Below are 12,554 nucleotides of genomic sequence, written 5' to 3'. Positions count from 1 at the left end.
GTGTGTGTGTGTGTTCACTGCTCTGTGTGTGTGCACTTCGGATGGGTTAAATGCAGAGCACAAATTCTGAGTATGGGTCACCATACTTGGCCGAATGTCACTTCACTTTACGGGGGAAGTCGTGGCCTAATGGTTAGAGAGTCGGACTCCCAATCGAAAGGTTGTGAGTTCGAGTCCCGGGCCGGCAGGAATTGTGGGTGGGGGGAGTGCATGTACAGTGCAAGGCATCGAACCCCCAACTGCTCCCCGGGCACCGCAGCATAAATGGCTGCCCACTGCTCCGGGTGTATGCTCACAGTGTGTGTGTGTGTTCACTGCTCTGTGTGTGTGTGCATTTCGGATGGGTTAAATGCAGAGCACAAATTCTGAGTATGGGTCACTATACTTGGCTGAATGTCACTTCACTTCACTTCACTAGACCACGCCCATGACGAGGCGACGCCCCTTGTGGAGTGTGCTCTGACGCCCAGCGGGCACTGAAGGCACCCTGGAAGCGTAAGCTAACGCTATGGCGTCAACTATCCATCTGGAAAGAGTCTGTCTCGAAACAGCCATTCCCTTGGAACGTCCACCGAACGAGACAAACAGCTGCTCCGTCTGCCGAAAGGCAGCAGAGCAAGACACATAAGGGTCTCGCTCATAAGAGGTCTCTATCCTCTCCTGACACTGGCAGGGCAGACAGGGCAATAACCTGAGCCCGAAACGGCGTGTTGAGGGATTTCGGCACATAACCGTGCCTAGGCTTGAGTATGACCTTTGAGTCATTTGGCCCAAACTCCAAGCACGACTGGCTCATCGAGAGTGCGTGCAGATCACCCACACGCTTCACTGAAGCGAGAGCCAACATGAATACTGTCTTGAACGACAGATGCTGAAGGCTAATTGATTGGATAGGCTCAAAAGGGGGAACCTTCATGGCCTCCAAAACCGCCGCGAGGTCCCACATAGGGACTGACGGAGGTCTGGGAGGATTCAGCCTCTTCTAAGGAAGTGGATGACCAAATCGTTCCTTCCTATTGACTGACCGAGCGCTGTTTCAGAAAACGCTGCGATGGCCACCACATAAACTTTGAGCGTGGATGGGGCTCTGCCCTTATCCAACAGCTCCTGTAGGAAGGAGAGAACCTCCGTCACCTCACAACTAAGGGGTGAACATCCTCGAGCTGTGCACCAGCTGGAGAACACCGACTGCTTCGAGGCATACAGATGTCGTGTCGACGGAGCTCTAGCCTGAGTGATGGTATTTAGCACTCCCACTGCGAGATCAGCGGGTAACCGTTGAGCGCCCATACATGGAGGGACCACAACTCCGGTTGAGGGTGCCAAATCGAACCCCTGGCCTGCGAGAGGAGGTCCCTCCTCAACGGTACTGGCCACGGGGCGACATCTGCTAACTGCATCAAATCTGGGAACCATGGTTGGTTCTTCCAAAGAGGTGCTACAAGCAGTATTGAACATCTCGTTTCTCTCACCCGTTCTATCACCTGCGGAAGGAGGGAGACGGGAGGGAAAGCATAAAGCGGGCAGCACGGCCATTTCCTTGACAGCGCGCTTTCGTTCTTGGAAAATAACGCGGGGCAGTGAGCGTTTTCGTGGGACGCGAAGAGGTCCACCTCTGCCCTGCCAAATCTCTCCCACAACAGTCGGACTGTTTGCGGGTGTAGAGACCATTCGCCCGTAGGAACATTGCCTCTGGACAGCCTGTCTGGACTCAGATTCTGTAGCCCAGGCACATGCACTGCCCTCAGCGAACACATGTTGCGCTGAGCCCAAACCAGGAGGCGTTCCGCCAGCCTGTACAGGTTTCGGGACCCGAGACCGCCCTGACGATTTATGTAGGACACCACAGACATGTTGTCCGAACGGACCAAGACGTGGTGGTCCTTGATTTGGGGACAAAAGCACATCAGCGCGTTCTCCACTGCCAGCATTTCCAGACAGTTGATATGATGGAGCTTTTCCCGTTCTGACCACAGGCCAAAGGACGGTCTGCCCTCGAGCAGCGCTCCCCATCCCGAAGTGGAGGCGTCCGTTGACACCATCTTCACATTCGGGGAAGTCCCCAGGCTTACACCTGATCGGTACCAGCCGTTTGCTGTCCAGGGTGCCAGGGCTGCGACACAGCCCTGATTGACCTTGAGACGCAGCCGGCCAGACACCCATGCTCTGCGCAGCACCCGCGCCTTCAGCCAGAACTGCAGGGGGCGCATGCGGAGCAGGCCCAGCTGCAGAGCCGGAGATGCTAAGGCCATGATGCCCAACATCTTCTGACAGTGCTTGAGCGACACGGTCGCGCCGCAGCGGAAAGAACTCGCCGTGCGCTGAATGCCCAACGCGCGTTGTGTTGACAGCCGCGCCGTCATGGAACACGAGTTCAGAACTATACCCAAAAACAGAATCGTCTGACTGGGGTTCAGCGAACTCTTAGCCCGATTGACACTGAGACCGAGCTTCTCGAGGTGATCGAGTAAAACGGCCCTGTGCTCCACGAGCTCCGCTCGTGATCGAGCCAGAACCAGCCAGTCGTCCAAATAATTCAGCACTCGCACGCCTCTGAGTCTGAGAGGAGCGAGTGCTGCATCCATGCACCTCGTAAACGTACAAGCCGAACGGCAGGACTGTAAACTGGTATGCCTGGCCCTCGAAGGTGAATCTCAAATATCGCCTGTGATTTGAAGCTATCTGTATTTGAAAATACGCGTCCTTCAGATCTATCGACATGAACCAGTCCCCTCTGCGAACCTGCGTGAGGAGCTTCCTGGTCGTAAGCATTTTGAAACTGCGTTTCATCAATGCCTTGTTCAGCTGTCTTAGATTCAGTATGGGCCTGAGACTCCCGTCTCTCTTGGGCACCAGAAAGTATCTGCTGTACAGCCCCCCCTCGCTTTGAGCTCGAAACACAGGCTCTACAGCCCCTTTGCTCAACAGTTTTGATATTTCGGCCCGAAGTATGTTTGCTACTTCTGCTTTGACCGTAGTTTCGACGCACGCTAAAAAGCGCGGAGGGCATCGACAAAACTGTAGCGAGTAGCCTCTCTTTATAATGCCTAGCACCCAATCCGAAACCCCTGGAAGCGCTGACCATGCATCTGCATAGATGGCTAAGGGCTGGATGCGCTGATCACAGTGGGCAGATCGCTCCTCCTCGACTCCGTCCTGGCGCTTAACCGACTGGGGGAGGGCTGAGCGGGTCCCGTGGGACTCGTGATGTCTGCGAGTAACCGTGGGCTGCATGTGTGCACATTTACCACTTTCAACTCGTTGTCTGCCTGTGCAGAGCATACGTGCACGGGCCTCGTTTTTACAGAAGCCACGCGCCGTATGTGACATAGTGTATGTGGGCACTGAGGAGTGGGCACGTTTACTATGCGGCGCGCTCGACCGATCTGTGTCGATCTTATGTGCGCGTGCCCTGTGTGCAGGGCTGTGCTTACATGTAGAGATGGGCACTGAGGAGTGGGCATCGTCACTACATTTATAGCACCATCGGCCGTGGCCGGAACACCAGAAATAACACTCTTTTCGTGAAACATCTGGGTAGCCGTGATAACGGCTTTTGTGTGCAGGCAAACGGGCACTCGTGCAGGCTTGCGCATTGCAGAAGACGCTGAGGCAGTCACAATTCCTGGAACTGCAACAGCGGCGCGCTTGGGTGAAAGCTCGGCCGCAGCGGAACTCGTACACCGGCGCTTTGCTAGCAGTGCTAGGACGTTTTCGGGGCTTCTGGCTTCACCGCAATCCTCTGCCGCGGCTCCCGCGGCGCGGGGCGATGGCTTGAAGAGTGAGAACGGGGTCCCAAGCTGCGTTGCTGACGCTGTCGCGATGACGCAGCTGGAGGGGGTGGGCGTGACTGAGAGCTCTGTGGGGCCGGTCTAGAGCGGCTAGCTGCAGAACCGGAGCGCTTCGGCTAAAAGTGCTTGAACGCCTGCGAAGCTTTCTGGTCCTCGGCGAATCTCTCCACAAACTCGTTGATTGATAATCCGAAGAGGCCAGCAGGAGTCAGCGGCGCGTCGAGGAATGCAGCGCGCTCAGACTCCTTGATGTCAGAAAGCGTCAGCCACAAATGCCTCTCAGCCACCTTAGCGGAAGCCATAACCCGTCCAATGGCCTGTGCAGCGGACTTAGCAGCGCGGAGGGAGAGATCCGAAGCACTCCTCAGATCCGCTAGACAGATTGCTTCAGGTCCCATCTCATCCAGCTTGCGGAGGAGATCGGCCTGGAAAATCAGCAGCGTGGCCATGGTGTGCAGCGCAGACGCAGCCTGTCCAGCAGTAGAGAAGATCCGTGCGAGCAGCGATGACGTCATGCGGCAGGCTTTGGATGGCAACGCCGCTTTAGTCTGCTGTCCAGCAGAGGGCGGGCAAAAATGCGCTGCTATAGCCTGTTCCACCAGCGGAAGTGACAGGTAGCCTCTGTTTTTAGCACCGTCCATTGTGGAGAATGCTGGTGAAACAGATGAATGGACTCTCGCCGAAAATGGAGCGTTCCAAGCTTTCGCCACTTCTTCGTGAAGCTCAGGAAGAAAGGGGGCGTGCCTTGAGCTTGGAGAAGAACGCTCATCCGGGAGAAAGCTACCATCCAGCCGGGAACGGGAAGGGGTCGCTGGTGCAGACCACTCGAGGCCACTCGCATCAGCTCCTTATCGATATCCGCCCGTCTGCTGGGCCTCTGAGCGGAGGGCGCGAGATCCACGGAGCTCGCCCAACCCTCACTGCCCGAAGCAAGCAGAGAGCATGTGTCCTCTTCCTCCGACGCGGGCCTGAGATCCACTTCCTCAGATGACGCGTCGGCAGACAGCGGACGCTGACCATCGGGAAGCGATGCAGGGGAGGCCGGCGAAGCGGAGGGAACCGACGAGCTCGGCAGAGCTGGAGGCAGTTCTGGTAGACGCTGCGAGCGGCGCTTCTTACGGCGCTGCGGCGCAGCGGATGATGCAGGCTTCGAGAAGAACGCCTGGCGAGTCCTCAGAGTCACCATAGGCATTAGCTCGCAATGAGGGCAGCCGCCGTCAACGAGCGCGAGCGCTGCATGGTCCTCACCCAGGCAGGAGACGCAGACGACGTGACGATCTCCTTCGCTGAGTGGGACTCTGCACGAGCCGCACGAGGGCATCTTTAAAAAGACGCAGCTCTTTTTGTGAGTGTGCGTCGCAGGGCGAACACACACAGGAATATGAAATAAGGATACAAAGGATATAGGCGCCGGACAGCGCAGCAGGAACGCCCGTTTCGGCGGGAAGTGGCAAGAATGGCACAAAGCGCCCTTATTGGTCTGATGTTGCATCAGCCTCTTTTTGTGAGTGTGCGTCGCAGGGCGAACACACACAGGAATATGAAATAAGGATACAAAGGATATAGGCGCCGGACAGCGCAGCAGGAACGGCAGTGGAAGGCGGCGAGGCCAGCAGCTTCAGAATGGCTCGTCCCGCTGATATGCTTCTCAGACGGCGCTTGCTTCCTCCGTGATCCAGCGATGCGTGAGCTTCGCTGAATAGATGAAAAATCAGGTGAGTCAGCCTTTTCGAGCTCCTTTTATAGGTTGGGCCACACCCGTTTCGGCGGGAAGTGGCAAGAATGGCGCAAAGCGCCCTTATTGGTCTGATGTTGCATCAGCCTGCGCTCGATAGACTGTGCAGTTGCCGCAGAACAAGCCAATGAGCGAGCGAGCCGTCTCGCCTATGGCTGTGTACTGCTGCAAATGCGCTTTACAAAAATACAAAATTAAGGATAATTTTTTGCTTCAGTATTTCGTGGAAAGAGACTTTTCCCGTAGCGTCTTAGCTAAGACGCAGTACGAGAGAGCTCTCGTAAGAGAACTATACTTACAGGATAAATTTATTGATATCTCTAACAGAAAGAGTGGAATCACATTGACAGTTGCTATGCCTTATGCTATTCCTCTCATAATTGGAAAGTTTCCATGTGGTGTCTCTATTTTTGCTTAGTGACTGTGTTACCTTGTACTTGCTTAATATTGATGGACTATAGTTGTAAAAACCGTTATTACCCTGACGTTGACAGAATTTCAACTATTATAGTGTAGGAGGCACATTTTATGAAAGAGTTTTGAATTCCCAAATCAAAACAATGTGAAGAGACAGAAACAAGTAGTCAGCCTACGTATGTAGGCAGATGCATATGTAAAATAAAGCGATCATCACCAAATATTACAAGGAATATAAGTCAAAACTGCCTAACATTGCTGCATTAAATGTCAACACAGGAAGTGGTTTAGGACTGTGCAAGCTTTGAGGGTGTTAATGGAATTGATCTACATCATCTATGTTTTTATCATCTATCTGATTCCGAAGCAGACACAGTCTTTGACAAAAACATGATTTTTTTTCAGCTTCTTGTTTTCATAAAAAAAAAAAAAAAATAAAATAAAATATGACAGTTGCCAATATTCAAGAGTTGATTTAAAACATGTATAAAGCTAGAATAAAACATTTTATTTTGTTTAAAATCATAGGCTCTGTTCTTTCTTTATGTAGGTATTCAAACGTATTGCATGTTTAACAAAATATTCTGGGAATCAGTATACTGCCTGATACAAGTTATTTCTGTGTATTGAGTGTGTTTCTCATGGTTTTAGAGAAAGTTCCCTCTTGTGACCAGGAGAGGCAGACCGCTCAAGATGAGGCTCAGCAGAACCCGCGGGAAGCCATCTTCATCCCTGACTGTGGCTTGCAGGGCCTCTACAAGCCGGTCCAGTGCCATCAGTCCACTGGTTACTGCTGGTGTGTGCTGGTGGACACTGGGAGACCCATACCTGGAACCTCTGCAAGGTAAGATGGAGTAATTTTGTTCTTCTGACAAATTTTGTAGTGGTACCATTAGCGCTGCCTCTGCCTGTTATTTGTGCCTGTTATAACCTCATTATTTATATGTTTCTGGATGAGCTTGCATGCTCTAAACATCTCAAAATGCTTTAAGTATTGCAGTCATCAGTAATGCAATCCATTGTAACCGATTAGTTTAGTTGTGGAACGTTATGACAATTGGCTTTCCCTCCAAACCACAAAGTTTTTATTTTTCCATGAGCAAAGCTGTCAGTGCTGAATTTTGTTTAGAAAATGACTTGAATTTAAAGTGTGACACGTCCTGGTGTGTTTCTACCCATTATGAGCCCTGATTTATTTTCCACTTTAGAAGATGTGCTCTGAATGTGTAGATTGCTCTCTTTTTGCTTTGGAAATATTGAGAAGGTTTAAACAACTTTTTCTAGCTGAACGAAATTTGCAATTTGACTTCAGGCACTGAGCCCATGCTGCCTCTGTATCATGCTAAGACAGCTTGATCTTTTGGATAGATGTTCTGGTAATTTCCGTTAAATACTAGGTTTTTTTTTATTTTTATTTTTTTATGTTATGTTCTTGTGTGAGGCTGCAGTGTCATGCATTCTTATGTCTGTCTCACTCAATTTTGAGTGCAATTTTGTGTAATAAAAACCTGTGAACCAAATCTAATCAAAACAATGAAATTGATTACTTGGAGTTTGTAATTTCTTCATTTGTTTGAATAGCTTTGTTAATCAAGACTGGACTTGTATGGCTGTGTTCTCTTTTTATTTATTTATTTATTTATTTTAATTTTTTTGAGGACTTGTAACAGTGAATGCCAAGTTCCGAACTCTCTACTAATAAATAACAAAGAAAATGTGCATGGTGCTTGTTCATGAAGATTTGGTTTCCAAGTCAACTTCTTCAGTGTCCAAAAAGTTGATACAATGGGGTCACTATAGTTTTCTTAGTGGTTGTAGGCACATTTCTAAGCATTTTCTAGGAGGCTGTGCCTTGTTGGTTGCCTACTGAATCAAGTCAGAAGAATCCATAAGAGTCCAAAGTCTGTGTGATATTCTGGCATCCAGATATGGCTTAGTAAATATTGGAGAAAAAAAAAGTGGAGAATTTTGTAAGCATTGTAACTAAGTGCCTCATGTTTGTGTTCTCCATCAGGTATATGAAACCAGAATGTGACAGTGCAGCTCGTTCTCGAGACTCAGAAATGGAAGATCTTTTTAGAGACAGAGATCTGACAGGTGAGCAGAACACTTGATGAGTTGTGTCCCAATTTGCATACCTGCACACTATTCTACACCAACTGGAAGTATAAACAGTGCAAGTCATCAAAAGATCATTTTGATCAACAAATTCCAACAAGAAGTGTACTTCAATGCCCAGATGATGTACTAATTTAAAAAGGAAAGTACTCTGAAAAAATCTAAGTCCCTATCATGCACCTGGCACAACACAGCCTAGGTGCGACTCTCTGGTTTGTCACTCTGTTTATATACATATTGTTTATAAAATATTTTGATTCCTTTCCCGATTGCTAGTTAATGTTAGTTAAGGTGTTTTATTGTATATTTTCTTGATTATTTTGCTTACAAAAAGTCCAAAAAGTACCTTGTTAGTTTGCTAATGATGTTTGACAAATGGTTACAGGATTACAGGACAAGTACAAGAACATGCAGCACCACATGTTACCATTTAAAGGTTGTTTTCCCTTGAAATATTAGGCTTTTGCTCATTGCAGTTCGTTCCTAGGTTCCTCGCTTCTTTCCCTTTCATTTAGAATTTCATTGTAACTCCTTTTTAATTCCCCATCTGGTAAGTTTACAGAGTAAAACATGGCTCCTAACTGGGCAACAGATGTGTGGTGTAGTTTATGACGGTGTGGACCACTGGGGAGGACAGCAGCAGGGGTCCGAGAGGCGCTGTCAATGCCTCGGGACTTCAGGGAAATTATTTTTATGTACTCTACTTGAGTGCTACCTGGAACCAAAACAAAGAATCTTGGTTTCATCCTTTCAACACAGAAAAAATAACTTTTGGATAGATGCACAACCATTTCCACAGGCCAAATTCCATTACAAGACCTACCTGTAGCATCATGCTAGTGCAAACAAACAAACTCAGGGCTAATCTACATCAGGTCTTCCAACAAGTCTTCATGTGCCGGATACAGTATGGGAAGTTTGTCAAGATGAGTCTGATTCCATATGTTCTGATTTAACACTTGGGCTGAGAAGCACTGAGCCCGCACGTCATCACACTTGTCCAAACCATACAGATTCTAATTGGAGTCACCTGGTTAGCAACAGGGCCCCACCTCCCATACTGCCTTGAGCCAGCAAAACCAAGAAAGTTAGAGGGTACAGCTTGAGAGATCGAAAATGAACCAAAGTGAAAATGTAAACTTAGATTATTTTATTGCATACTCCTGTTTTAAGTTGCTCTTTAAGAGACACAATTAAGGCCAAAACATTGACCCAAGTCAAGCAAACCATTGCAACCAAGCATCTGGGACAGTTAAAAATGTGCTACCCAAGGTGCTCGGCAATGTGTCATAAAAGTTAACAGGGCTGCGGTGGTCTCTGAAAGTGCCCTCGTCACCTTGTCGCTCTAACTTATTTGCTACTTTACATTTCACACATGTGCTCGAGCTTTTGGAAATGCTAACATCTTTTGCACTGTATTTTATGTTGATTATGCATGGGTCTTTGAACAGCTAACATGTTAAGACCAAGATCAAATGTAATTTATATTAAAAATACCAATGTATTGCATTATGCTGTTTTTTGGGACAGCTTAATACTTCACTGTGAGCATAATTGAAAACAAGTTGGGTTGAGAATATTGTAATGTTGAAATCTATCTTTTGTGTCCTGTTGCAAGCCTAAATAGGAATACTTGTGGTTATACCAGACTTTCTTTAAATGTTACAGGATGTCCAGAAGGAAAGAAAGTGGAATTCATAACAAGCCTGTTAGATGCCCTTACTACTGACATGGTGCAGGCTATCAACTCACCAACCCCCTCTGGTGGTGGGAGGTAAGAATTTGATAAAGTAATATTTTATATACAAATTTGTCATCTAACAGCAAAAATTGTTTTATACATTTCATAAATTTGTATAATTTTTAGAAAAATGTTTAGATAGCTTTTTTAGTGCTTATAAATCGTTGGAATTTTAATTTTGAGGTTTTTCTCAGAACATTGTGACTTTATATTTAAATTTTATTATTTTATATTAGTATTATTATTTTAATATTGAATTAAAATGCTGCCATCCTTTGACATTCTTAGTATATACTGTATCCTTTCTCCTAGATATTTGCTGTCTGTCTTCTCTCTTTCCAATTAATCAAACGACATAAAAATGTTAAATGGATAATATGTTTTGCCGGTGTTGAAAGTACTATACAGTATACCCCTCCAAATGGGATTGTTTTTGCTCCAGGTTTGCTGAGCCTGACCCAAGCCACACACTGGAGGAACGGGTGGTTCATTGGTACTTTGCCCAGCTGGATAATAATGGCAGTCATGATATCAACAAGAAGGAGATGAAGCCCTTCAAGCGCTATGTGAAGAAGAAAGCCAAACCTAAACGATGCGCCCGCAAGTTCACCGACTACTGCGACCTTAACAAGGACAAGACCATCTCCCTTCAAGAACTCAAAGGATGCCTAGGAGTCAATAAAGAGGGTGTGCAGGTTTTTTTTTTTTTTAATGCATTTAAGATATAAAAAAAGGTGATGGATTAGATTTGGTACTCTAAAGGAGCTGGAGTAGTGATGTTGTGCTTGGGTGGATCCATATTTTGTGACGTTATTATAGAAGTTACTTAATTTCCCTGGGCACTTCCTGTTTCATTGAATGCACAATGAAAGTTGGTGTTCCTACCAACTTTCAACCAGTTTCCTATTTTACTTCTATTTTCCTCTTCTCTAATCAACCAGTAGACAGATATTATTAAAGCATATCTTTACAACATACTATTTTTACACTATCACAATATACAAATGTACTTTTTGCAAATATGACTGTTATCCAAAACCGTAACAATGTGTCTTTTTGGCATCAAACTGACACCAGCCAAAACACACTGGTGACATAATACGTTTGTGTTACATGATTGATGATTATTCTGAATGCTAAATTTATTAACAGTAAGTTTCCATAAGATTGGAAAAAGTCATGAACTTTCTTTAGGTTTCTGTTAAATACAGAATCCCATTTCAGACTCAGATTTGAAAACAGGTTATTATTGCTATTTTGTTTCTCATAATTGCAAATTTATATCTCAAAATGTGACTGCGTATTTCACAATGGTAATTTATTCTTTCAAATTATGACATAATTTGTCATATTTGCTACTTTATGTGAAACCATTTTATATCTCATGGTGCGACTATTTATTACAATGTAACACATCCTGCAAATTGCTACTTAATTTCTCATAACTGTGACTTTGTCAAACAATATGACTTTTTAACTCACAATGTGACTTTAATTGTCACAGCTGCAATTTTATAAGTCACAGTGTTCTTTATACAAAAATGTTCAAATTATCTACTTTTTTTTTTTTTTGGTGGAAACAGGCTTGGTGTACTTTCTCAAACCCCAAACAACAGTGACTGTACAAAATGAGTCAAATACTGACACAGTGATATTTTTCATGAGTCAGTAGTTACTGTCGACTGGAAAAATGTCGGAAAAACATGTTAGCCAGATCCTTTACTTATAATTAACATATGTCTTTCTTGTATCTTCTTCTTATTTACAGGTAGCACTACAAGCAGCATTCAGGGGACAAGGCAAGGGACAAATTTGTTCAGTAAGGCCTGACTAAATGCTTTCACACTAACATTTGCCTCAGCAGTTGCAGAGAGCAGAAATTATAATATATTAACAATATGAATAGAGTGCAAGCATTGTAGTGAACAATACATGCCTTGCCGTTTTATTATGGATATGGCATGACTGGTGCATCCATATGGCCACCCACATTGTGTCTGCTTTTGTGTGTGCATGTATCCTTTGTGAGCTAAATTCAATAGATGATTACTTTAATCATAGTTTTACACTGTAGTCAGAGTGCTGTATGCAATTGAGTCAGAAGGGAACTATTCTCTGAGAATAATCAAGGACAAAAACAGTAGATACAAAGAAAGTGACATCATGGAGAGTAATGTAGTGGAAAATTTACATTCAACTCCTAGAGCCTGAACAGCGATCATCTCAGTTAGGAAAATATGGATCTTTGCTCATATGCACTTAATTGTAGATTTTTCTTTTCTTTTTTTCAGTTGGCAAAAAAAGTGCAACAGATTATGTGTATTATTTGGTAACAAACAAGCATTTGTAATCGAATGCAATATTATTTTCATCAGCAGTGTTTTATTTAAAAGGTTAATAATAGTCATGGTGCAAATTTTTCCATCTCAACTTCATTATTAGTGAGACTAACAAACATTTTCATGATTTTGATATAATGAAAAGCTTTTCACTACTGACTATCCTAAACTGATTATATCTAAATATACTATAAAAGGTCTAAATAAATGTGATTTTTGCCCTCAGAATGGAGTGGTTAGATTAACTAAGTGGGCCATGTTAAACAGCCAAAACATGACCCTGAGTTGGAAGCAACATTTTCCCTCAGATAACTGGTCCGGATGGTGCGGCAGCCCACAATCCACCTGATCCTCCGCTGATCGAGTTAAAATAACGCTCCATCCCATCATTAGCTGCACCAGAAGTTTTGTCA

The 12,554-nt window shown here is 45.4% G+C and overlaps 1 protein-coding gene across 5 annotated transcripts in view; it reads left to right on the top strand.

Annotated features, from left to right (window-relative positions):
* Nucleotides 1–12,554, top strand: part of LOC132113019 (SPARC-related modular calcium-binding protein 1-like) — a 68,081-nt gene that overhangs the window by 39,238 nt on the left and 16,289 nt on the right. For all 5 annotated transcript variants that reach the window (XM_059520806.1, XM_059520811.1, XM_059520807.1 and 2 more), the window contains 5 exons: nt 6,595–6,787; nt 7,958–8,040; nt 9,730–9,835; nt 10,245–10,489; nt 11,571–11,621. In XM_059520806.1, the coding sequence (XP_059376789.1) occupies nt 6,595–6,787; nt 7,958–8,040; nt 9,730–9,835; nt 10,245–10,489; nt 11,571–11,621 (678 nt within the window). The remainder of the gene's footprint in view (nt 1–6,594; nt 6,788–7,957; nt 8,041–9,729; nt 9,836–10,244; nt 10,490–11,570; nt 11,622–12,554) is intronic.

The sequence above is a fragment of the Carassius carassius genome, chromosome 32, assembly GCF_963082965.1.
Source record: "Carassius carassius chromosome 32, fCarCar2.1, whole genome shotgun sequence".
Taxonomy (NCBI): domain Eukaryota; kingdom Metazoa; phylum Chordata; class Actinopteri; order Cypriniformes; family Cyprinidae; genus Carassius; species Carassius carassius.
Note: the sequence above shows the minus strand (reverse complement) of the source record. Positions and strands in the feature narration are given on the sequence as shown.